This window comes from Lepus europaeus, chromosome 17, assembly GCF_033115175.1.
Source record: "Lepus europaeus isolate LE1 chromosome 17, mLepTim1.pri, whole genome shotgun sequence".
In the NCBI taxonomy this organism is placed as follows: domain Eukaryota; kingdom Metazoa; phylum Chordata; class Mammalia; order Lagomorpha; family Leporidae; genus Lepus; species Lepus europaeus.
The window spans coordinates 66,327,916-66,350,139 of record NC_084843.1 but is presented as its reverse complement, the minus strand read 5'-3'; the positions used below and the strand labels follow the sequence as shown (position 1 = coordinate 66,350,139).

Here is a 22,224-nt window from a genome sequence, read left to right as displayed (position 1 = left end):
TTACGTAACACATGGAGCTCGGCATTATTTGGGTCTCACCTCTTCATGACGTGTGCTTCCCTGTGTTTGCGTGGGTTCCTTGTCCAAATCCAAATCTACATTCTCTACTCCACCCAACGCTCGCTTCACCATCCTGGAGGCGTTGTTTCCCTCCTTCTCAGCAGAGGTCGCTGTTTGCAGCCTGGCGACCGCCAGACACTCTAGCCCTCTGCTGACCCTCCGTCCTTGTTGGAAACCCTTCTCCTGGGGCGGGCCGGGACCATCTGCTCTGCCAAGTCCTCTCTCCTCTACCCTTCCCGACGCTGCCTCCAGGCCCCCTCCATGCTTTCTTGTTTCCCCATCAGCTCCAGCCATCAACTTGGAGTCTGTGCCTGCAACTTTCCTCATGACCCCCGTGAGTGCCTCTTGGACCCTTGACTTCCAATGAGTGAGCTTCACTCCCACTCCACTTAGGCTGTGTGTACCCCTGGGTGCTGCCGTCACCTCGTCCCCACCCCAACCCTCCCCGGGGTTTTAAATGCCAGTCATTCAGTGACAGTAGTCCCTGTTCATCCACCTCTTTCTGTTGGCTTTACTATTCAGTGTCAGAATGCATTTTCCAGCCTTTTCTCCAAATATTCGTTTATTTAACCAGCACTGATGGAAGCACTTTGCTAGCTTCTGGGAATTTAGTGATGACTGAACATGGGCATGGACTCGGCCTTCATAGTCTGCAGTCCGTAGAAAGGTGAGAGCGATGCATCAAATGATTGTGAAAAGGAAATGCAACATGGCTGCTGTGCCAGCTGCTGGGCAGCCGTCCAGAGGCCAGTGTCCCGGACGAAGGACGTGCCCGTGCAAAGGCCCTGTGGGCTGGGAGGAGGCAAGTGGTGAAGGAGAAGAGAGAGTTCAGTGTAGCAGGAGCTCAGAGCGGGGAGGGGAACGAGAGCAAGGCAGAGAGGAAGAAAGGGTGAGTTTCTAAGGCCTGTAGGCTCTGGCAGGGAGGTTTTTTTATTTCCATAGTAACGTTATGGAATTCATTTGAAGTGATTTAAGCGGGGGGAGCTTCTCCAATGTCTGTGTGTGCTCTCAGAATCCGGTCGATTTTGCACTGAGCATGGCTTCATAGAATTGCACTTTTAGAAGTACAGACCCAAGTGCCTTGAAAATGATAAGCATTTTTACTAGGCTTCCTCGCAAGTGAATACGCCACACTTTGTTCTTGTCTGGAAGCCCCCTGCATTTTATTTTCATGCTGTAATTCCAATTCCCGACTATTGAAAGCACCCTTTCTTTTTCCTTTCTTTCATCCTGAAAACATCTCTCCTTAGACCATTGTTTGGTGTCTCGGTTTCCAGGGAATCAATTTTCAGTATTTTTATGTCTGCACATCCATAAGTCAAGTGTAATGTTCCAGAATGATAGGGTGGAAACTTAGGGGGACCTTTGGATATTTAAGGGACACTGTCAACATGTTGAGTTTTATACTTCACAAATGGCTTTTATTTATGATAACAAAAATACCTTTCTTTGGTAGTAAGATTGTGTCTTCTGTTAAGAAGCACAAATGATTTAGGGATGAGAACACATATTTCTGGACTAGCCAGTTTGTGGGGAAAAAATAAGCTTTTTTCCCTTTTTTGCTTAGGAAACACTGAGACTTAGCTGTGAGTTCCCAAGGACAAAAACCACAAGAGCTTTTCAAAGACTCACAGAGGCAGGAGAGGAAAGGTGGGGTCAGAGCAGAGTGGAGACTCAGGCCCGGGGGAGCTCTGCTGCGGCCCCTCCAAGCTCTGTTCTGTTCTGTTTTGGTTCTGTGGATGCCATGCTGCTTGAGCAACTGATTGTGCTGCTGGAAACACAAGCCATGGATCCAGGTGTCCATGGAGTTTGCACTTGTGATTTTGCAAAACAAGCCTCTTGGATGCAGATTTGGTGACAGGCGTTATTGCTGTCATGCTGAATTCTAATTATGCACACATAGTATACAGTTGGCATAAGAGTGCCACCTCTCCGAGCCAAAAGCTTTTAGTTCCCAGATTACTGCATACCACTGACTACTAACCTCATCATCATCTGTCTCAATCCCATCGGTTCACAAATTGGGAAACTGAGTCCTAGAGAACTTAGTGGCGTGCTTAAAAGCATACTGCTTATTGGAGTGTAACGCATTTCCTACCACAGATCTCTCACACAGTGTGCCTGCTGTCTTTCCCGCCCTAGGACAGCCAGGTACGCCTGGGGCGGGGGTTGGGGGTGGGTAGGGAAGGACTGGGGTCCTCTTTCTCACTTCTCCATCCTCCTCCTTGTCTTCCTTTCCACCTTGGGGTTTCACAGTGAAGGAGGAGTTACTTCTATGCCCCTTCCTTCCTGGGACACCCCGTAGGTGCCTGTTAACAGGTACAGCAATTCTTAAATCCACAAGGGACTTTTGCATCATTTCAGCTTCCAAATTCCATGCTCATTGAGAGCCAAGGCCAGGCCTGACTTAGCTGCTTCAACTTAGAACTCCCTTGTCCCTCTCTCAGGGCCTTGTGACAGGAGTTCAGCAAATGTTTGCCAGTAGTGTTGAATTCACCAGCCCGGACTTTATGATTTAGATTCTGGAATGATGTTCTCTCTCAGAAACACGATGTCCCCAGGAGGTTTTGCCTTGGGAGTTCTCATGTCTGTTTTTATAAGGTAGATTTTATTGTATATAAATTATACCTCTATAAAAAAAAACAGCCGTGTGTCTTTGGGATCATATAGAGAAAATTGTCTATTTTCTAAGAAAGGCTTCTGTTGCTAGGAGCTGAACTCTATATCAAACCTGTAGGATCATTAATTGGGGATCGAGGAGAATACATAAAACCTGCTCAGGAGAGAATGCACCCTCCTCTCTCCACTCTGCAGAGCCCTCCCAGCTCGATCCTCCCAGCCTGCAGGCCGCATGTGTATGTTCCGATGTGCTAATTGTGAAGGCGACATTTGTGAATTAATCTCTGACTGGAGCTAAGTGGTTTCCCCTAATGGCTTTAATTCAGTGACTCCCGTTCTTGGCCACACATCAGACTCACTGGAGGAGCTTGTTAAAAATAGAGAAGCCCGGCGGCTCCCGTCCCCGCCTCCTGCTCCTGGTGTGGGATGATGACTTTTAAGGGGAGCCCCCAACCAGGACGACAGGATTCTGGTGGGGACCCCTTTGGTGAGCTGTGCCTGCACTCCAGCACTGGAGGCCCATGGAGCCTCACGAGCCGACAAACCCAACAACTGGGACGCAGGTTCTAGAACAGGCGTTGTGTCTGGAGAGCCCAGTGTCTGGGTGCAGTCAGCGTCTGTGCCTTTGCCTTGTGAGGCTGCAGTGTCCTCAGGTCCCATTTTCATCAGTGTTCTCAGACGTGTAGAAGGTCTTTGTGGCCCGTGACAACATCCACCTGGGAGGATGGCTGTGAACTTCCCCCTCTGCTGTTTGTCACCACACTCCTCACATCAGGTGTCAGGGACAGACTTGTGTGTGTGTGCACTGTGTATGTGTGCACTCTGGAGACACCACTAGCGCTCAGCATCACCGCACAGCACATGGTTGTTTTCAGTAAACCTCAGTCAGCCAAGGTGATTTCGATGAGCTCAGACTGGGGCAGGTTGGGCTTCGGGGAAAGATGGCAGCAGTAGTGCCCTGAGAGACAGTTCTCAAATTATTCTGTATATATGACTACTGCCTACAAAGCTCTTATATGGCTGGTGCTTTGGAAAGAGCTTGGTCATTGTCAGGAGTAGTCCATGACTCAGCATTTCTCACTTGAGGTCTTATGCTCTCCTCAGCCTCACCTTACTTACCATGTCCCATCAAGGCTGTGGAAGGCACGGGAGGCTGCCAGAAGGCCATGCTCCTTACTGAAGGAGGAGCATGTAGACGACATTGAGTCAAGGACCCCTGTTGTTACGTTTCTAGAAGATTCACCTGTCAACAGCTTATTAGATTTTGTTGATCCCTCTGCTACACAGGTTGACCAGGAAGTGCATAATAGCGCAGGGTTAATCTGTACAAGCACTGTTTCCTAAATGGGTGTGTTTTACGACTCCAAGGGGACAGCCGTCTTTTGTTTTTCTTGGCCCTTATGCAGAGCGTGTGTTAAAGAAATAGTTTGATGCGTGTTTGGGAGTGTTCTATCGTAGAGCCATTATCGCGTAGTTTAAAGTCTGTTCCCTTTTGGTTCTCAACTGATGATTTTCATACTTCGAGTAGGGCCATCAGACAACGAGGGATCTGTCAGAGATGGAAAAAGAGAGAAACGAGTCCTTCTTGGTGGGTCCGCCACGGCCCAGTTGAGTCCTTCTTGGTGGGTCCGCCACGGCCCAGTTGAGTCCGTCTTGGTGGGTCCGCCACGGCCCAGTTGAGTCCGTCTTGGTGGGTCCGCCACGGCCCAGTTGAGTCCGTCTTGGTGGGTCCGCCACGGCCCAGTTGAGTCCGTCTTGGTGGGTCCGCCACGGCCCAGTTGAGTCCGTCTTGGTGGGTCCGCCACGGCCCAGTTGAGTCCGTCTTGGTGGGTCCGCCACGGCCCAGTTGAGTCCGTCTTGGTGGGTCCGCCACGGCCCAGTTGAGTCCTTCTTGGTGGGTCCGCCACGGCCCAGTTGAGTCCGTCTTGGTGGGTCCGCCACGGCCCAGTTGAGTCCGTCTTGGTGGGTCCGCCACGGCCCAGTTGAGTCCGTCTTGGTGGGTCCGCCACGGCCCAGTTGAGTCCTTCTTGGTGGGTCCGCCACGGCCCAGTTGAGTCCGTCTTGGTGGGTCCGCCACGGCCCAGTTGAGTCCGTCTTGGTGGGTCCGCCACGGCCCAGTTGAGTCCGTCTTGGTGGGTCCGCCACGGCCCAGTTGAGGATGCACCTCTGCTGTGTTCTATTTTTGTGCCCAAATCCAAAGAGCTGATATGTTTCTGCAGCACCTGGCCCCGGGCTGACTACATAATCCAGCCAAGCCTGATCCAGCTGAGAGGCTCTTAGCAAGTGTCAGCGTCATGCGTGTTTGCCTACAGAGTCTCTCCGCAGGTCACATGATGCGTGGAGACACTGGAATGCCCTGCACCTCACGGAATCACAGCCTCTCCAGTGGGCACATGGACCCAAGTATTGCTCCTCTCAACAGAACCTTCAGCCACGCCCCTGGATTCTTCCCTCACTGACAGATGCTGATGTTTGAGTCTGCCTCTTAACCAGGACCCCCTCTTGTCACTAGCTGATTTGCTTACACAAGCAGCACATTTTTCCCCAACACGCATGCCAAGTGCACACAGCTGGGATGCATTAGTGTCAACTACTGTGTGTGGCCATCCTGATGCTACTGCCGCACAGCTCAGATTTTGACCTCTTTAGAGAGCGACATAGATGCCATCTGCGTGGGTTCTTTTTCCTTTCCTGCAACTGTAGCTTTTAGTGGCATCCTCTCTAGCCAGCTGGGACAGAAGCTCAGCATCCAGATGCACAGGGAGCCCAATTGACAGGGATTAGTCTTGGATCAGCTGTTTATGAATGAAGAGAAGCCACACCCCTTCTCTTTGCAGCTTTTTGAGAATGGGGTCAGGACCAGGATCTGACACTTGTGTCTCAGAAACAGCAGCACTGCTCAAAAATTAATCTTAAGCTCTTTGTTTTGCTGCCTCCTTCAGATAATAGAGGAAAAAGTGGGGGCCTGCTCATGTTTTTGTTTTCGTGTAAACCTTTGCAAGGAATATGTGAATGAATGGGTGTGAGACGCAGTGAGCCAGCCAAGAGGGATTAGTGCTGGGTAGAGGGTAATTACTGACAGGCTGCAGGGGTTTCCTGGCATGCACCAGGAGCAAGTTTTAGTTTTTAAGACAAAGTGGAAGAATAAAATTGTCCCCAGTGGCACATTGTTTTTTAATACTTCCTTTCATAAATTTTTAATAGTTGCTCTGAAATTGCTTATTCCTTTAGGGTGTCCAGTTAATTTGATGGTTATTTTCCATCCTTTGTCACCTGTCATCGCTCCTCGGTAGCTCTGTGGGGTTTTGCAATGTTTGGATGAGTATCTCCTACAGATTTCACTTTCCATCCACCCCCTTTGGCATGCACACAAAACACACATGTGTGTGTGTGTGCACGTGATTCTCTTTCATGCTGAGTCCTTACACAATTTGAGACTCATGAGTATCCCCCAGCCAGTGCCAGCAGGTAGGTAAGTGAATGCTCTGCGGAGAGGGACATTGCCAATGTCCTTCAGTCTGCAGTTTGCTTATGATATTAGCTCATCTAGAAGGCATTTGTGGGCCACTTATGGGCATTGTTATGTGGCTAATAGTCTTTAATTTTTGTTCTCCGGCTCAGTTGTTGGCCGTTAGCTTCTTTTTCTCGGTGGGTGTTTTTGACCATCGCGTGTTTGCATTCATCTCCTCTATCAAAGCTTCAGTAAATTAGGATGCTGAGTGAGGACAGAAGTGTCAGTATCAGCCTCGTGCACTACCTGTTCATCTGATGGGCTTCAGTATCACATGTGTCCACTGAAGGAAAGCCAAAGCTCTCTTTCATATCAGTAGTGATTAATTCTGAATGAAGAGTATAAAGAGGAATGCAGATTGTCATAGAAGTGGCCTGATGTTATTACTTAACTTGGCATCCTGCAACTGAACTCTTTTCTTAAATGCATAGGAAGTGTTGTGGCCATATATATCTATGTAGTTTCTATATTTGTATATATATATATATATATATATATATATATACACACACACACACACACACACACATGGATGTTTTCACAAAAGCACATTTCTTGACAATCACTTTAAATAGCACTCTGATCTCAGATTCAGCCCTTAAGACATTCTGGTCTGGCTGAAAAGCCTGTGAGAGCATTTCAGGCTTGGAAAGCCAAGACACTGTGGCAAAAAGTGTCCTACATGATGGACCTCTGTATGTGATACCCCAGTGGAAAGAAATGGTCATCAAAAAAGGATGTACTTTTCTCTGAAGGGAGGAGAGAACTTGCACTTTGCTTATGGCCTTGTCTAAATACGAAAGGAGTCTGTGGGTTCAAAAGGCTTCCATAGCCTAGGCAGCTTATGTCAAGAGCCTTGGGTGATCACTGACATCATACATAAGAGTGCTAATTGTTGAATTAACAGAAGTCACTGTACACTAACTTCCCATGCAGGACCTCTGTCCTCAAAGAAGTTGGATTATGAGAGTTAATAGTAAAACTTGTTTGCAAAGATTTACTTCATTTTTTAAAACTTTTATTTAATAAATATAAATTTCCAAAGTACAACTTTTGAATTATAGTGGCTTTTCCCCCCATAACCTCCCTCCCACCTGCAACCATCCCATCTCCCACTCCCTCTCTCATCCCATTCTTCATCACAATTCATTTTCAATTACCTTTTTTAAAATTTAATAAATGTGAATTTACAAAGTGCAACTTTTGCATTGTTGTGGCTTCCCTTGCCACAACTGCCCTCCCACCCACAGCCATCCAATCTCCCACTCCCTCTCCCATCCCACTCTTCATCAAGTTTCATTTTCAATTATCTTTATATGCAGAAGATCAACTTAGTACATAATAAGTAAAGATTTCAACAGACTGCACTCACAAAGACACACAAAGTATAGAGGACTGTTTGGATAATAGATTTACTGTTAATTTGCATAGTACAACACATTAAGGACAGAGGTCCTACATGGGGAGCAGGTGCCCAGTAACTTCATTTTAATGTATTAAGTGGAGGATATTTTTATGTCTCATAAGCTATAGTTATGTCTAAGTGCTCACAAAATACGTATCATTCTAGGGTTCTTCGACAAAGTTAATAGGTTTATAAAAAGTTATATAAATTAAACCTCAGAAATGCTTATATTGAATTAAAAAGTACTTTTTTTTCCTTAATGTAAAAATAATCCTTCTGGTATTCTGTTGCACAGTAGGGTGACAATAGTTAACAATAACATACTGTATTTTTCTAAATAGCTAGAAGAAAGACTTTTGAATGTTCACACTACAAAGAAATCTTGGATAATCTGAAGTGATGGATGCTAATTATTCTAATTTGATCATTAAAATGTATGCATGTATTTAAATATTGCATTGAACCCCATAAATATGTACAATTATTACTGTCAATAAAAACAAATAAAAATCTGCTTTTCAAACTGATACTTCTTGTATAGGAAAAGGAAATAGTTGGTGACCTGGGCAGGGAACAAGACTGGGAATTAGGTGGTATGAGGGCTCTTACAAGGATGATGAGAATGTTCTGAAACTGGATTACGGTGAGGGTTGTACAGTTTGGGAAATTTCCTGGAAGGCATTGATTAACCATGTGTATAAAATAGATGAATTTTAGGTATACAAATTATACCTCAATAAAAGTGGTTGAAATGGATATTGCATTCAAGTCCCTTTGGGTCCTGGGTGACTTATAATGAGAAATTGTGTCATCACTAATTGTTATCTCCTCTGTTCCCACTCAAGTGCATTGACTTTAGTTATAGAGAGGAAGCCAGACCTTAAGGTAACAGGCCAGATTAAAACCCAATACCGTAAGATAGAAGGGGCTGCCCTGACTCCTGTCGGCAAGAGCAGGGATGTTCCCCTTGCCGGGTAAGGAGCCAGCATCAAGGTAGGGACTTTGTGGGGGCAGCAAGGGCATGAGATGTCCCAGCTGGTCCCAGAAAACAGGTGGCACAGGGCTTCAGAGCTGCTGCTTGTCAATGCCAAACAAATGGACGTCCCTGCATTCAGCCTTGAAGTGATGGCATTTTTCTCTTCTTTTGCAGGTTGTCTTAGTCTTTGCTCTCAGCATTGGTGCACTTGTAATATACTTCATAGATTCGTCCAAGTGAGTATTCAAACGCATTCTCTCGCCCTCTTTTCTAAAACGATCATGAGCCTTTGCATCTGTCAAGTTACTGACCTTGACACCAGCCTTAGTGAAAACCTCCTGAGTGTGTGAGGCAGGGCTGTTCCGTGCTGACATTTTGCATGGGCAAAGAGAGCCCCTCAGAGGGAGGGCTGCCGGGTTCTGCTGGCACAGGAGGGAGGGGAATCTAAGGTCGAGCCTTCTGGCTGGGTGCTGTTTGTTTTGAATGTTTCCTGATGAAGCATTTCTGCTGAAGGTGTCAAGAAGTTAAGAGGGCTTTGGTGGGGATCTACAGCCTCCGGGAGGGTGACGTTGTTCAATGGATGAGGGGTTGAGCCGTTCATGCCCTGGCCTAATTCTTCCTTCATTGAGGTTTCCCTTGCTTTGATCTTATGGGGGGGGGGAGCTCAACAAGCCTGGCACTGTCCTTTTACCTGCCCCCCGAATATTCAACTGAAGCATTTCATGCTGGTGCTTCTTGACTGGTGACATGTATGGATATGGGATGGTGGCATGTGTGGTGACTCCCAGAGGTGGAGGCCCATGGATATCTCAGAATTCCTAGAATAGAAACTAGCACAGATCCCTGGGGTGCCCACTGAGTGTGCTTGGGTGTGGGCTTGAGTGAAAGACGCTAGAGACCTTGCAAGCAGCTGGAGAGGGCACACCAAGGCTTCCAGGTGGCAGCCAGTTGTGCCCTCGCTCTTGCAAGTGCCGCTCCTGGGTGCATCTTTCGTTCCAGTGATTCTGTTGCAGTCTTCAAGTTGATGGCTTTGGGGAAATGTGTGGCGCGAGAGTCGGACTCGGTTTTTTCTTATGACATCAACATGGCAACTCTGGCCAAGGACAGTGGCTTTGAGCTGGTTGTCATCATTGTCCACTGTGAGAATGTTTTTAGCTCATGCAGCTCTGTCTCTGATCCAGGTAGATTCTAGACATTGATCCTAGGGAATCTATGTGGTGTCGCTGTTTGCTCAGACCTCTGTGTGCCTGAATTCCGAGCTTTCTCTTCTTTGGTGGCTCAGAATGTTGGCAATTTCATGGATGCCTAAATTCTGAGTTTCTCAGAGGGCCATCTGGTCACCAGCCAAAGGATATTTTGCATTTGAGTGCAGAGGCCAAAATGTCATGTCAAGGAAAATACAGAAAAGCCTTCTAGTAACCTGTCTCTGGGAACCAGCCAACTCTGAGTGTCTAAGGTCCTTCAGCCCACGCCAGTGCATGGCTGGGCAGCCCTCACCCATTCTGGATGGAGGGTCTTTAAACCTCTTCAGGAAATGAGATTTCTCATGCGCCCTCTGTCTGAAATCCCTGGCCAAGAAAGAGAAGAGCGTCCTTGAATTTGGAAGACTCCAATTGGTGTGTCCTTGATGGTAAGCCCCTTTTAAATATTTACTCTTGATGATTCTGGACCATATTTGAGTTGAGTGGGAGACCTTCTAATGCCCTTGATCTTGTCTCTCCCTTCTCTCCCCAGAGGGGTTCTCACATGTCGTGGTGTGTATAGCCTGTCAACTCCCACTCTGGGGCTCAGGAAAGAGGGCCAGGCACGTATGTATGTAGTCTGTGTCACCCATAGAGACACAAACTATGTGGAGGTGAGTGTTGGGATCGGTTAGAAGGACAGCTGCTTCGACCGTGCCTCCCCTGCCTTCTCCTACCTTTTTTGGCTCTGGATTTCTCATAAATAAAATGCTCTCCCCGGATGGATGTGGATCGTGTCCTTTTTTACAGTGTCTACTGTGAGGCAGTCCTTTGCACCATAGATCCCGGTGTTTCTCACCTCTGTGGGAAAGGATGAGAGGGACAATATCCCTCTTTCTCAAATGCCCTGCCTGGCTCAATGTGTTTTGTATTTCATGCTCATTCTGCAAAGCCTTGGGGAAGCCAGTGTTGAGGGCCCTCTGTGATTCTCGTGTGTGTAATGGACCTGCAGAAGAATCTGTTCCAAGGATAGACCATCAGTCCTATCCTCAGATAGGACTGTCTCCACTGTCTTTGGGGCTATCACTAAGCTGTGTAGTTTGGCTTAGCAAGACCCCTTTGTTTATAAGACCTTAAGGCTATTAGTGCAGCCATTTCCACTTTTCATCCCTTCCTCTGGCTCTGAAACCCTGCCCAGAGATTCTGTCTGGGGGCCCAATCGGCAGAGTCAGCATGAAGGAAGCTTCCGTCTTCCTGGGAAAGCCAGCAAGCATGCTCTAAGTAAGGGGGAGAGTTGAAGTAGGAGCTCTAAAGTCCCCTTTGTAGTTAAGCCAGAGATTCCCAGGAAGAAGGGTGACGAAGGTAAGGTTTCTCCACCTAGAAGTTACCCATGGAAAGAGAATAAGAAACAAGAATGTAAAGTCTTTTTAAAAATCTTACGAAGATATTTTTACATAAGTTAAGTCTTCCAAACTTCATTTATTTACAGAAGAATGTTAGTTGTCAATGCCGCTCTTTTTCATTCAGAAGTGTCACCAGCCTTGCACAGTTGTGGTTTGGTTAGCTATCCGGGCATCTTGGAAATACAGCTTTAACTTCTCTGGGAAGTTATACTGAATCATCACCCCAGGAAAAATACCCCAGATTTTCCAGAGGAAATTTTGGTAGTATTGACACCTTTCAAATAAAGAAATAAGGAGTGAACTGAGGTGGGCAGATCCTGTCTGTGTAATGACTTATCTCAGGGAATTTGAACCACGGATGCCTCTCCAAGCTGGTAGGAAATATCCTAGTCCCACAGGTTCCCCGTCCAAGCCTGCAGCCCTTTGAAAAGTGCGAGGAAGTTCCCTTAAGACACAGAACGGGCTCTGGTGGTGGGAAATGCTGGTTAATACCTAAAACAGGTGCTGACAGCCTGCTCGGCCAGCTCGGTCTCAGGACAGGCAAGTCCAGGCTGTGCAAGTAGACAAGCCGTCTCGGTGGTTACCCTGCTTCTGCTCGTCAGCCTGAGGGGCCAGGCAGCTCAGAGAAACATCATTTCTGGTGAGTTTGTGAGCTTTTGAACCTTTCAGATATCATTTTACTATCAAGAGGTGGAAGATAAGCACTTTCATTTCCATTGTTAACCCAAGATGGATCCCCGAGTCGATCTTTTGAATTCAAGAAGCCCTTCATTGGGTCTTCATTTTCCTGGAGTGATGGTGACGACTGTTTTCCTTGCCTGGAGTGATCGCTGTATGGCTGAGACAGATTGTCCTCCGATCTCCTGGAGTGGAGAGCCAGAGAGAGTTAGATTAGACTGTGTTAAAATCGTGCTTCATCATCCCAGCGGCAGACTCTGAGAAACACGTAAGGGCAGGGAGTTGTTCCCCCACGTCTTTGATAGACATACACGTCGGTGCTTAACGCAGGAAGTGCGAAGCCAGCCGCGCCGTCATCCCACCTCACAGTGACCCCCTCCAATTAGCCGTATCCTTTTGGATATCATCCAGAAGAACTCTTTTTCTTCTTAAAAGGCTTTCTGCCCAATGTATGGCACATGGCACTACGGCTCTTAATTCTGACTTTTCCTCATGCCTGCACCAACCCTCTGCTCGCACACACTCTGATCCCTATGATGCAGATTAAAAAAAAAAAAAAGTGCAACCAAGCCCCAAGTGCCCACAGACACCCTAGGATGCTAATGTCACCAGGTCAGAAGAGCTGTTCCATCCACATCGGCTTCCTCCTCTTGACACGAGCACAGTACTTGTTATCTAACAGATAAGGAAAATAAAAAGGCTTTATAGTGTCTGGGTGAGGGCAGGAAGTATGGATTGCATAATGCAGCAGCAGTCTGCATGGCTTCCAGAATTCCAGGAGAAAGTTGGAAGAAAGTGAGCTCAGAGCCTTGGGTGTTTGCATTTTTTCCAGGGGCATCCTGGGAAAGGATGACTCACCTGTGTGAAGATACTTATTCTTTAATGCATAGTTAAATGCTGCTGCTTCTTATGCTACAGTTACGTGGATTATGAATATTTAATGCTGCATATGCTGAAAATGAAGGTCAGGTCCTGCTCACTGGCAACTTCCATACAGGCTCCTGTCTCTGAAAGGCAAGGCACCTGCTGTTAGCAGAGTAAAGCCAAAAGGTCATACATTGGTAAAATTTTCCTTCATGACTCTATCTGCTCAAAAATTGCTGGCACACAGTAGGGGCACCTGCTGATTTTGCCAGGCTTTGGTCTTGGCTTCTAGTGTTAGCACTGGTGTTTTTGGGATGTGGATCTTAGGAAAGAGGAGAGAATGACAGCACCAGGTGTTTTTTGTTTTTTGTTTTTTTGGATTTGTTTATTTACTTATTTGAGAGGTAGAGTTACAGAGAGGGAGAGACTTAAAGGTCTTCTATCCACTGGTTCACTCCTCAAATGGCCACAACGGTCAGAGCTGGGTAGATGCAGAGCCAGGAGCCAGGACCTTCTTCTGAGTCTCCCACATGGTGCAGGGGCCCAAGCACTTGGGCCGTCTTCCACTGCTTTCCTGGGCAATAGCATAGAACTGGATTGGAAGAAGAGTAGCCGGGATATGAATTGGTGGCCTATGGGATGCTAGCGCACAGGTGGAGGCTTAGCCCATCTCACCCCAGGCCTGGGTCCAGTTTTGTAGAGCGTCTAATCCGAGGGCTGATTGCCAGGGTAGCAGTGGTGTTATGATTAGGAAAAAGCTGCTCTCTGATCTTTTGTAAGTTTGCTTTTGTCTTCATTCATTCACTTTGGATTCATCCTTTATTCATTGAAACATCTTCAGCTTGATAACGCTGGACAGTTTCCAGGGGGATAAAATTGCTCTGTGTTTAGGTATGGTTAAGGGAAACTATCTTTAAGGGTGTGGTAGAAATTGACCAGATTGTTTTCATAGTCTCTGAAAATAAAACTGGCACTGTTGGTGTAACAGAGATACCCAGAGCTTTATCAGAACTGGTTACAGTTGCCCAACCATTTCACCCACCCCCTTCTTCACACACCCTGGCTCTCCTGCCTCAGCCTAGGAGTTCTCTTTCAAGGGGGAAGAAAGGGCAGGTGTTTGGAGGGAAGTAGCATCCGTGGATCACGTGCCATAAGCCGACTGGAGTGCTGGGCACCTTTCTGCAAATAATGCAGGCAGGCTGGCTCAAGTCCTCTGACCACTGGTTAAGGTGTGCTTGTGGCCACTCCCATCCTACAAGGTGGCCAAAGCTGCAAACTTTGTCCCAGACCATACTGCTGACAAGTAGTAGATCCAGGATTGATTCCAACATAGCCATCTCTCTTCCAAGGGTCAAGAAGTGAACTTGCAGATCCTGGAAGCAACTGAAGGACATGTTGCAAGAGTGTTGCAAGAGTGGGAGGTGGCTTCAGCTCAGCCTGCCAGATTCGGTTTCTCTCTGTATCCGCATTTCTTACCCTGGGGTCCAAGTCTGTAGTGGGCTGTGCTTAGGAGGGACTTGTCCCTTGCATTCCCCCTAAGACCCTACCATCCATCATCTGCTGTGCCGTGTCTGTGTGGACTTGATTCATTTTTCTCTGATAATGACTTACCGAGACTCCCTTTAACTCAGCGCAGTGGCTGATGGGGTAGAGTCAGGCTAGCAAAGAACAAGGAAAGTCGATTATTTTCTCAAGTGGATCCTTCCCAGGTCGGAATGCTCCGAGGTCTTCCCACCTTGTCTCGTTTTCTGTGCACACTGAAGTCGAGATGCCCCATTTGCCTATCAGACGAATCTTTTCATCTTTTAGAGAGTTACAGAATTTAGCTGACTTGTTCTAATTCCCAAGGATGTTGCCTGATATTTACATGTCTTAGCATTCTAAGACTAACAGGCTTCAGAAACATTCGGCCCCAAAGAGGCCTTTGGAATGATGTAAGGTGTCTGACTTCCTTATTGTCTTAACTGACAACAGGCAGCCCTTGACCCAGTGCTTCCCATGTGCCCAGCTTCACAGCAGGTACCTAGCAGAGCTGTGAGGACACCACGGGTCACGTCCACAACGGCTCTGCAAAGCTGTGCATGGTGGGTGTCACCATCACCTATTGCACAGCCCCTCTCCATAGCCTGACCAGCTGGACAGTTCCTGGCGTGGAGAAGGAAGGTCTGAGTTCTTTCTCGCTTAACTCCTTTGTAGGACATGGCCTTTCTAGGTATTGTTCCGAAGAATTAGCTGCAGCTCCTCGCCTTGATGCCCTTTTTGAGAATTCAAGGCATGCATTTAACCTGCGTTGCCGAAGTCATCACAAATCACTGTGTGTGCAAAGCATCTCCCTGCTCTTTGCTCTTTTCCTTTTTTTTTTTTTTTTTCCTTTCCCTTTTTAAATACCCACCACCAATTTTCTGCATCCCTCACTGACATTTTTATTGCCAGGCTTTGGTTTGGAAAATTATGGGTAGGGAAAGTTCAAGGGCAGGGTGTTCAGAACAGCACTGCACATCTGTGAAGGGAACACAACAGGAGAGCCAGCAGCTGTTGCGAGAATGGAACGTCAGATGGTACAGGAGCTGAGCCCACTTAGGGATGGGGGAAGAGGAGCCGCCTTCAGGGCAGTGAGGCCATAAATAACCCCCCTCCCCGTGGGAAGAACTTGTCCCCTTTCAGAAGTTAACCTTTCATGGCAGTGCTCAGGTCTCCGACATGGAAGTAATCCCAGCCCAACCTGTGTACCTCAGCCAGTTTTCCAAAGTGCCGTTCTTTCCGTTGTTAGATGTAGACCTGGTTGAGAAGACGACAGGACAGTATGCCCAGGAGTAGAGCCAATTTCTATCTTGGAGGGTACTTCAGAAAGTTCATGGAAGATGGAATTAAAACATGTTTATTTGGGTGTAAAAAGTTTTCAATCCATATGTAGTCTTTTCATAATTTGCGCTTCCTACACACAGACTTTTTGAAGACCTCACATACCCATGGATTTCAAAATTTTTTGTAGCACATGAACTTATCTATCAGTTGCATTTCCCATGGATCTTCTGAAGAACTCTCCTAAATCTCTGTGTCATTGTAGGTAGGTACTGGGAGACAGGGTCTGTTCTGTGGTTGCCAGACTGACTTTGTTTGCGCGAAGTTCAGAGTGTAAGTGCTTTTCTTCCTTCAGCCTGGCATGTTGCCGAGGCGTTCTTGTCTTTCTCACTTCATTGTGCAGTTGGTACGTAGGCATCATTTGCAACAGCATGTAGAAGCCCTACGGGAACTCCTTATTCTGGACAATTCTGTACAAAAAAAAAAAAAAAAAATCAGGATTGATAGGAGTGGGAAGGAGGACTGAACTACACTTTGCACATTTGCTCCAAAAGATGACTTTACAAACCCATGCTAGAGCTTGAAGACACCTTGGAGTCCACTTGGTGCCCCTGTTCCCTGCACCTCATTGTGCCCTCTGAGGAATGACCTGCTCAAGGTCATCCCACCAGCTGCAGGCAGAGCCAGGACCGGAAGCCAGAGCCCTTCCCTCCCAGGGTTAGCCCTTTGTGATTTGATATCTTGGATTTCTCATACTAATTTTTTTTTTAAAAATGAACGAAAATATGATAGTCTACCTATTGAAAAGCATATATTGACTTTTTATACCAATTCTGGACTTTCTGGTTTTCATCCTGGGACAATTTTAGGGCCGTGGGGAAGAACAAAGAGAAAGCCAGGTGGGAAAGAGCAAACCCAGCCGGGCGGTGCTGGAGAGTGGATTGCTTCATCCAATTGGCCAGAGGTCTTGAATGCCTTGATCTTTCGCCCTGCTCCTCTCTCTTTTTCCTCCGCTATTTCAGAGGAGTGGTGTTGTCATTAAGAGTTTGGCCCTGTGGTGGGAGGTTCAGGAGGGTGAACACAGTGACTTTCTTGTTTGGAATGTGTTCTGCATAACTTTGGGGGACATTTTGCCCAATTGCTCATTTGTTCTCCTTGTGAAAACACTATCTGGTCTATAAATTCATATCTATTCAACCTTCCAAAATTAGAATTAATGATTTCTTCCTGTCTTACCACTTTCCACAATTCAACAAGAATGATCTGACACTTAGCCTTTTTTTTTTTTTTTTTAAGAATGACTGTTCCATGGTAAATGAAGAAAATGCGTTCCTTTTCTGGCTTAGTAGTCATTTATGTGCTCTGCAATTAGCTTGTGTCTACAGCATGTAATGGCCGGCTCTCTCCCCACTGCACAGTGCTGGTCCTCTTCTTCAAGTCACAGACAGTGTATTAGACACTGTGGAGAGATGGGGGCAGGAGCCAGCTAGAGGGAAACGCTATGGCTCAGAACAGTTTAATGCAAACACAACTCGGACCAAACTTGGCTGTGGTGGCGCTGCAGTGTGATGGCAGCCACCCCAGCTGCACTGTGCTGGTCAGGGCAGGAGGAGATGTGACCTCTTTCTTGTCTTTTACCCCCTTATCCTTTGTTCTGACAGCCTGACAAATTATAGCTTTGGGGAGACCCTGGTCAGTGATGAGTCATTTGTAGTTTAAAAATAGAATCCTTTGCAGCAAGGACAGCCTTGGGACCTTTTGATGCATATGTCACTGTGTGGAGGATCTGGGAGGAGGGAGGGAGGGAGAGAGAGAGAGAGAAAGTGAGTGTGTGTGTGTGTGTGTGTGGGTGTGGGTGTGGGTGGGTGGAGAGGACAACCAGGCCCCTCCTAGACTCACAGTGGGCAGCAGAGCATGAGAGATTGGCCATGAGGTTCATCACAGTAGCAATGATGATGATAGCTGTGTACCTGTGGCTTTAAGAAGATGTCAGTCAGGTAATAGATGTCTGTTGATATTTTGCTACCTCCTGGGGGATTTAAGGCTAGGCCTCACCCATTAAGATGTTTGAATTGCATATATTTTCACTCGGTTCAGAAAGTCCAGCATAAGTAAAGGAAAGGTGAGAGAACACAACTTGATGGTAGAGATGTCACTGGCATCTGATCCATTACTTAGAGGAGCATTGCTAACAGTAAATGCTGAACATTGAGAACCTGAAGGGATAGCGGGATGCTATGGAGAGGTTTGGCTTCGGGCAAGATGTTTGAGATGAGGAGATGGAAATTTCTGTCTCCCCTGCTCTCAGCTCCAGGAATCCACAAGGATGGACTCTGATCGATTTTTTATTTTCAATTTATGCCACATCAGTGAAACCCTGCCTTGAAACCAGCCACTGAGATTAGGGATTGAGAATTGTTCAAGAATGGCATAATAGAATCAGAAAGGCAAACTGGCTGCAGTGATGGTGGCACCAATTACTTGATTGCACCTGATTGAAATCCCTGGGAAGTTCCATTTAGAAATTTCTAGAAGTGACAGGAAGGCAACCACATGGTTCTAAAACTGAGATCAGTGTGTGACTTGTTTTACAGGGGCCTTTTTTTGTTTTGTTTTGTTTTGTTTTTTGACAGGCAGAGTGGATAGTGAGAGAGAGAGACAGAGAGGAAGGTCTTCCTTTTTGCCGTTGGTTCACCCTCCAATGGCCGCTGCGGACGGCGCATCTCGCTGATCCGAAGGCAGGAGCCAGGTGCTTCTCCTGGTCTCCCTTGCGGGTGCAGGGCCTAAGGACTTGGGCCATCCTCCACTGCCTTCCCGGGCCATAGCAGAGAGCTGGCCTGGAAGAGGGACAACCGGGATAGAGACCGGCGCCCCAACCGGGACTAGAACCCGGTGTGCCGGCGCCGCAAGGCGGAGGATTAGCCTGTTAAGCCACGGCGCCGGCCGGGGCCTTGTTTTTGAACGTGCTGCATGCACAGCATTGCAGGGACATGATGGGGAGGAAGGTTGGTAGCAAAATGAGGCTGAGCTGTGGACAAGTAGGCAATACATGGACCCAGAGTTCCAGACTGGAGGTCAGTGCTTGTTCCTAGCCACACATTGTGTATTTCTTGGGGTCTAGGAATTTTTGCTTTCTTGGGTCCCTTCTTCTATAAATTAAGAGTTATATTTCACAGCTGTGTTTGTAAAAAGACAGATGTAGGCTAAATTCATTATTATTTATTGTTATATTTAATTTTCTTCTAATTTTAATAAATTAAGATGAAGACTTTTTTACTTGGGTTTCTAGAATTGTGGTTGCCCCCGACCCTGGGCCTGCCAGGACTGGTGGAGAAGTTCTCTTACTTCTCCATTTACTGATAGCCCCATCCTTCAGGAAATTTTCACAGATAAGAAAGTATGCCTGGGTAGGCACGTGGCGCAGCAGTTAAGATGTCCGTTGGGAGGCCTGCATCCCCTATCCAAGTCCCTGGGTTCAAGTGTTAGCTCCACTTCCAATTCCGGCTGCCTGCTAATGTGCATCCTGGGAGGTAGCAGGTGATGTCCCAACTAGTTGAGTCCCTGCTACCCATGTGGGAGACCTGGATTGAGTTCCAGGATTCTGGCTTTAGCCTGGCCCAGTCCTACTGTTGCAGGCACGTTCGGAATGAGCTAGCAGGTGGGAGCTCTGTCTCTCTACGAAATAAATATATAAGTGAAAAATTTAAAAAGGAAACATGCTCAGAGACAGATGCCTCCCACCACACCCTTCTCCGTGTTGTCTAATTGTTTCAGATGAGAACATAAAAATAAACATTCCATTTCAAGCTCTGTCTTGTCACTTAGTTTTGGAACCCCGGCAACTTCCAACATTTAAAACAAATGGTGCTTGTGACTATAGCCATAATTTTAGGAATACCCGACGATCTTTTCTGCTGGGTTTTGGGAAAGCAGGTGTTTTTTCCAAACTTATGTCTGAGTATGAGTCTTACTGGGTTAAGAGATGAGCTCGCTGAGAGCACCACAGCTCTCACAGGCTGACACTTTCCTCCACAGAGGCTAGCAAGCTTAAAGAGGTTGGGGAGGCAGGTGCGAGAAAGGATGGAGGTGGACCCGGTGCAGCCTCTGGTGAGCTGAGAGCCTGGGCTTCCCCTGAGGTGGCTTCTCAGCTGCACTTGATCATTCCCCAGAAGAACCACAGGATCTGGTGGCTGTGGTCTTCTGATGTCTCAGAGGAGAAAGAAAACGAGGCTTTTATGTTGAACCTCCAATTTTAAAATACTGGTCACACATCCATAGCTTTTCAAATACTCTGCAGGCCAAACAAAACACCTCTGCAGGCCAGATTTGGGTCTCCTGTTTTCAGCCTCTGTTCTAAACTGCCTCTCTCTCTTGTCTTGAATTAGCTCTGCTCTGGGTGCCAGGAAATGTTCTTAATTCTTGCTCCCCTATCTCCCAAGAAGGGCTCTGCTCTGTGCAAGGTGAGGAGTTCTTAGTATCAGGGTATTCGAGGTTGCTTCCCATCTAATACGTTTTCAAACAGTCCTTAATTAAATTTCCACTTTTCTCTAGGCAAATACTGCATGTCAGCACAGTAAATCACCCAGAAGTTACTGTAAGGCCCAAAGCTACATATCACTGGCTCGACGTCATCTCTGAAAATAACGTTGTTAGAGCCTCATAAACATACACTCTGTTTGTTTAAGAACTGCAAGAGCTTTTTAAACATGGTTGCTAAGACACAAGGGTGTATTTTCCAGGACATAAATGGAAGCGAACAGGCCCTCCTTCAGTTGTCAGACTCTTTATAAGAAGACAGGCCCAAATCTGTCTGTTCTGCCAGTGTATGAACTTGACCAAAACAGTTGATTATAGGAAATGTGTAAGTGCTGATAGCTGTTGGAGACTGTCTCCTGACCTACTTAGTGAAGGTGGGCACATGATGTGAAATGTGGTTTAACATCTCTGTGCGTGTTTATAAAGCATGGCTGACATCAATAAATCCTGCTGGTCATTTTCATCAGCCTTCTCCTGCACCATTTGCCAATTATTGTGTTTAATATTTACTGATAACCTCTTAATCACGGTCATTCTAAAATAGAATCGGAGGTCTCTAGGCTTTTTGCCCTGGTCATAGTCTCAAGTCTGGGTGGTGGCTCTTTTCACTTTTTACGTGGGAACTTGGCAGTTCTTGCCTTGAGACCGCTTGCGCTCAGTGCCTACGGCTCAGCTGTGTTCAGAAGCAGGAACGTGGTGGCCACCTTGAGTCAACCTCACTTCCAGTAGAGCTGCGTCCTCATTCTGGTTTCCACGTGGAAAACCCTCTAGCACCTTTCAGGAGGAAACACTGCTTAGGGACCCTGGACCAATGATGCCGGAATCCAGCGTCAGGCATTTGTCCTGAAGGAGAATGCCATGACCAGGCAGAGGGCCGCCATCTCTTTCTTGGAGAGCTGGTGTTCTCGTCCTCTCCCCTCCCCTTCCTATGAACCCACGACCCAGTTGGAGATACCCTTGTTCTTGCTGCCCTGGAGGGAACCGCAGGGACAGTGTGTACAGAAAGAGAGAAAGGACACGGGTGCAATTAGATGGCTCCACCTGACACGTGCTTTTCCTCCAGCAGCGGGAGGAAGCGGGCGAGGAGTGCATTAAGGATTTTGCCCTCTTCATAATAGCAGGAATGGGAATAATAAGGCAAGGGCACAAACAGCCGCGTTAATAATTGAGAGGTGCCCCAGGCAGCTGTGCAGCCTGTCAGTGTCTTCGAGCACTGGGCATTATCAGAGATGTGGCTGGGGAGTAGACCAGGAGGCTGCTTCTGGTGCCTGCACTCGCGTGAGCTCAGAGGAAGCTCAGGTAGGAAGTGGGAAGCTCCGGCAAGTCAGCTTCATCAAAGGCAATGAGGATACCACGTGGACTGGGACTGGAGCAGGCACCCCTTTGGGATTGGGGGGGTGGGGCTACAGAAATTCTGCTTGCCAGGCACCGTGAAGTTGAGCCAGGGAACCCCAGCTGAGGATTCCTGCTCTGTGAGGTGTGTTCATATGCTCACTCACTCCAGTTTCTTCTCCGTGAAGACCACACGACCAACAGAAGGCCAGCTTCCTATTGAAGGGCAAAGAGAGATTGACCAGGAACCCACTTCCCCTTTCTGGAATACAGAACATGTCCAAGGGCAGATCTCTCTGCTGTGTGTTTTCTGTCCCTGAGCAAACTTTCCCTTTTCCATACCCACCCCAATGCCTTCGACATCCTGCCTATGAAGAAGCAACACTTGTGAAACCAGAGAAGGAAGGCCCTTGGTTTCCTAGCTTTCCTTCCAAACCTAGGTGACAGCGGAAGGAGTTGGTAAGGCCAGGTGCATCTGTTGGGCAGAGCCTAAGAGCTCTTTGTTTTCCTCTTGCCTGATGCATTGAGGCCTAGCACCTGATTTGCGAGGAAAACTTGCTCTTTTGGCTGCGAGCCTGGGATGTAAATAGTCTCCAGCTCATCTTTCTGCCCCGGACCCCCTGCCGCTGCACCAGGACCTGGGCACCGTGGGGGTGCCGGCACAGACATGAACAGCTGGCGCTACCCACGGCCAGGGAGGTAGATGCCGGCGAGGAGAGCCGCTGGGAATCTCTGCGGGCTCAACCCGCCAGTCTTCAGCCATTCTGATGGAAAACAGAGAGCAGTCGGCAGAGGCCCGGTCTCCCCTGAACCCCCTGCTTGCTTCGGATCCTTCTGCCCTCACCTGTCTCCAAGCC

At 47.4% G+C, this 22,224-nt stretch overlaps 1 protein-coding gene across 3 annotated transcripts in view; it reads left to right on the top strand.

Annotated features, from left to right (window-relative positions):
• KCNMA1 (potassium calcium-activated channel subfamily M alpha 1) overlaps window positions 1–22,224 on the top strand; it is a 782,784-nt gene that overhangs the window by 391,415 nt on the left and 369,145 nt on the right. For all 3 annotated transcript variants that reach the window (XM_062214106.1, XM_062214104.1, XM_062214105.1), the window contains exon 3: window positions 8,746–8,807. In XM_062214106.1, the coding sequence (XP_062070090.1) occupies window positions 8,746–8,807 (62 nt within the window). The remainder of the gene's footprint in view (window positions 1–8,745; window positions 8,808–22,224) is intronic.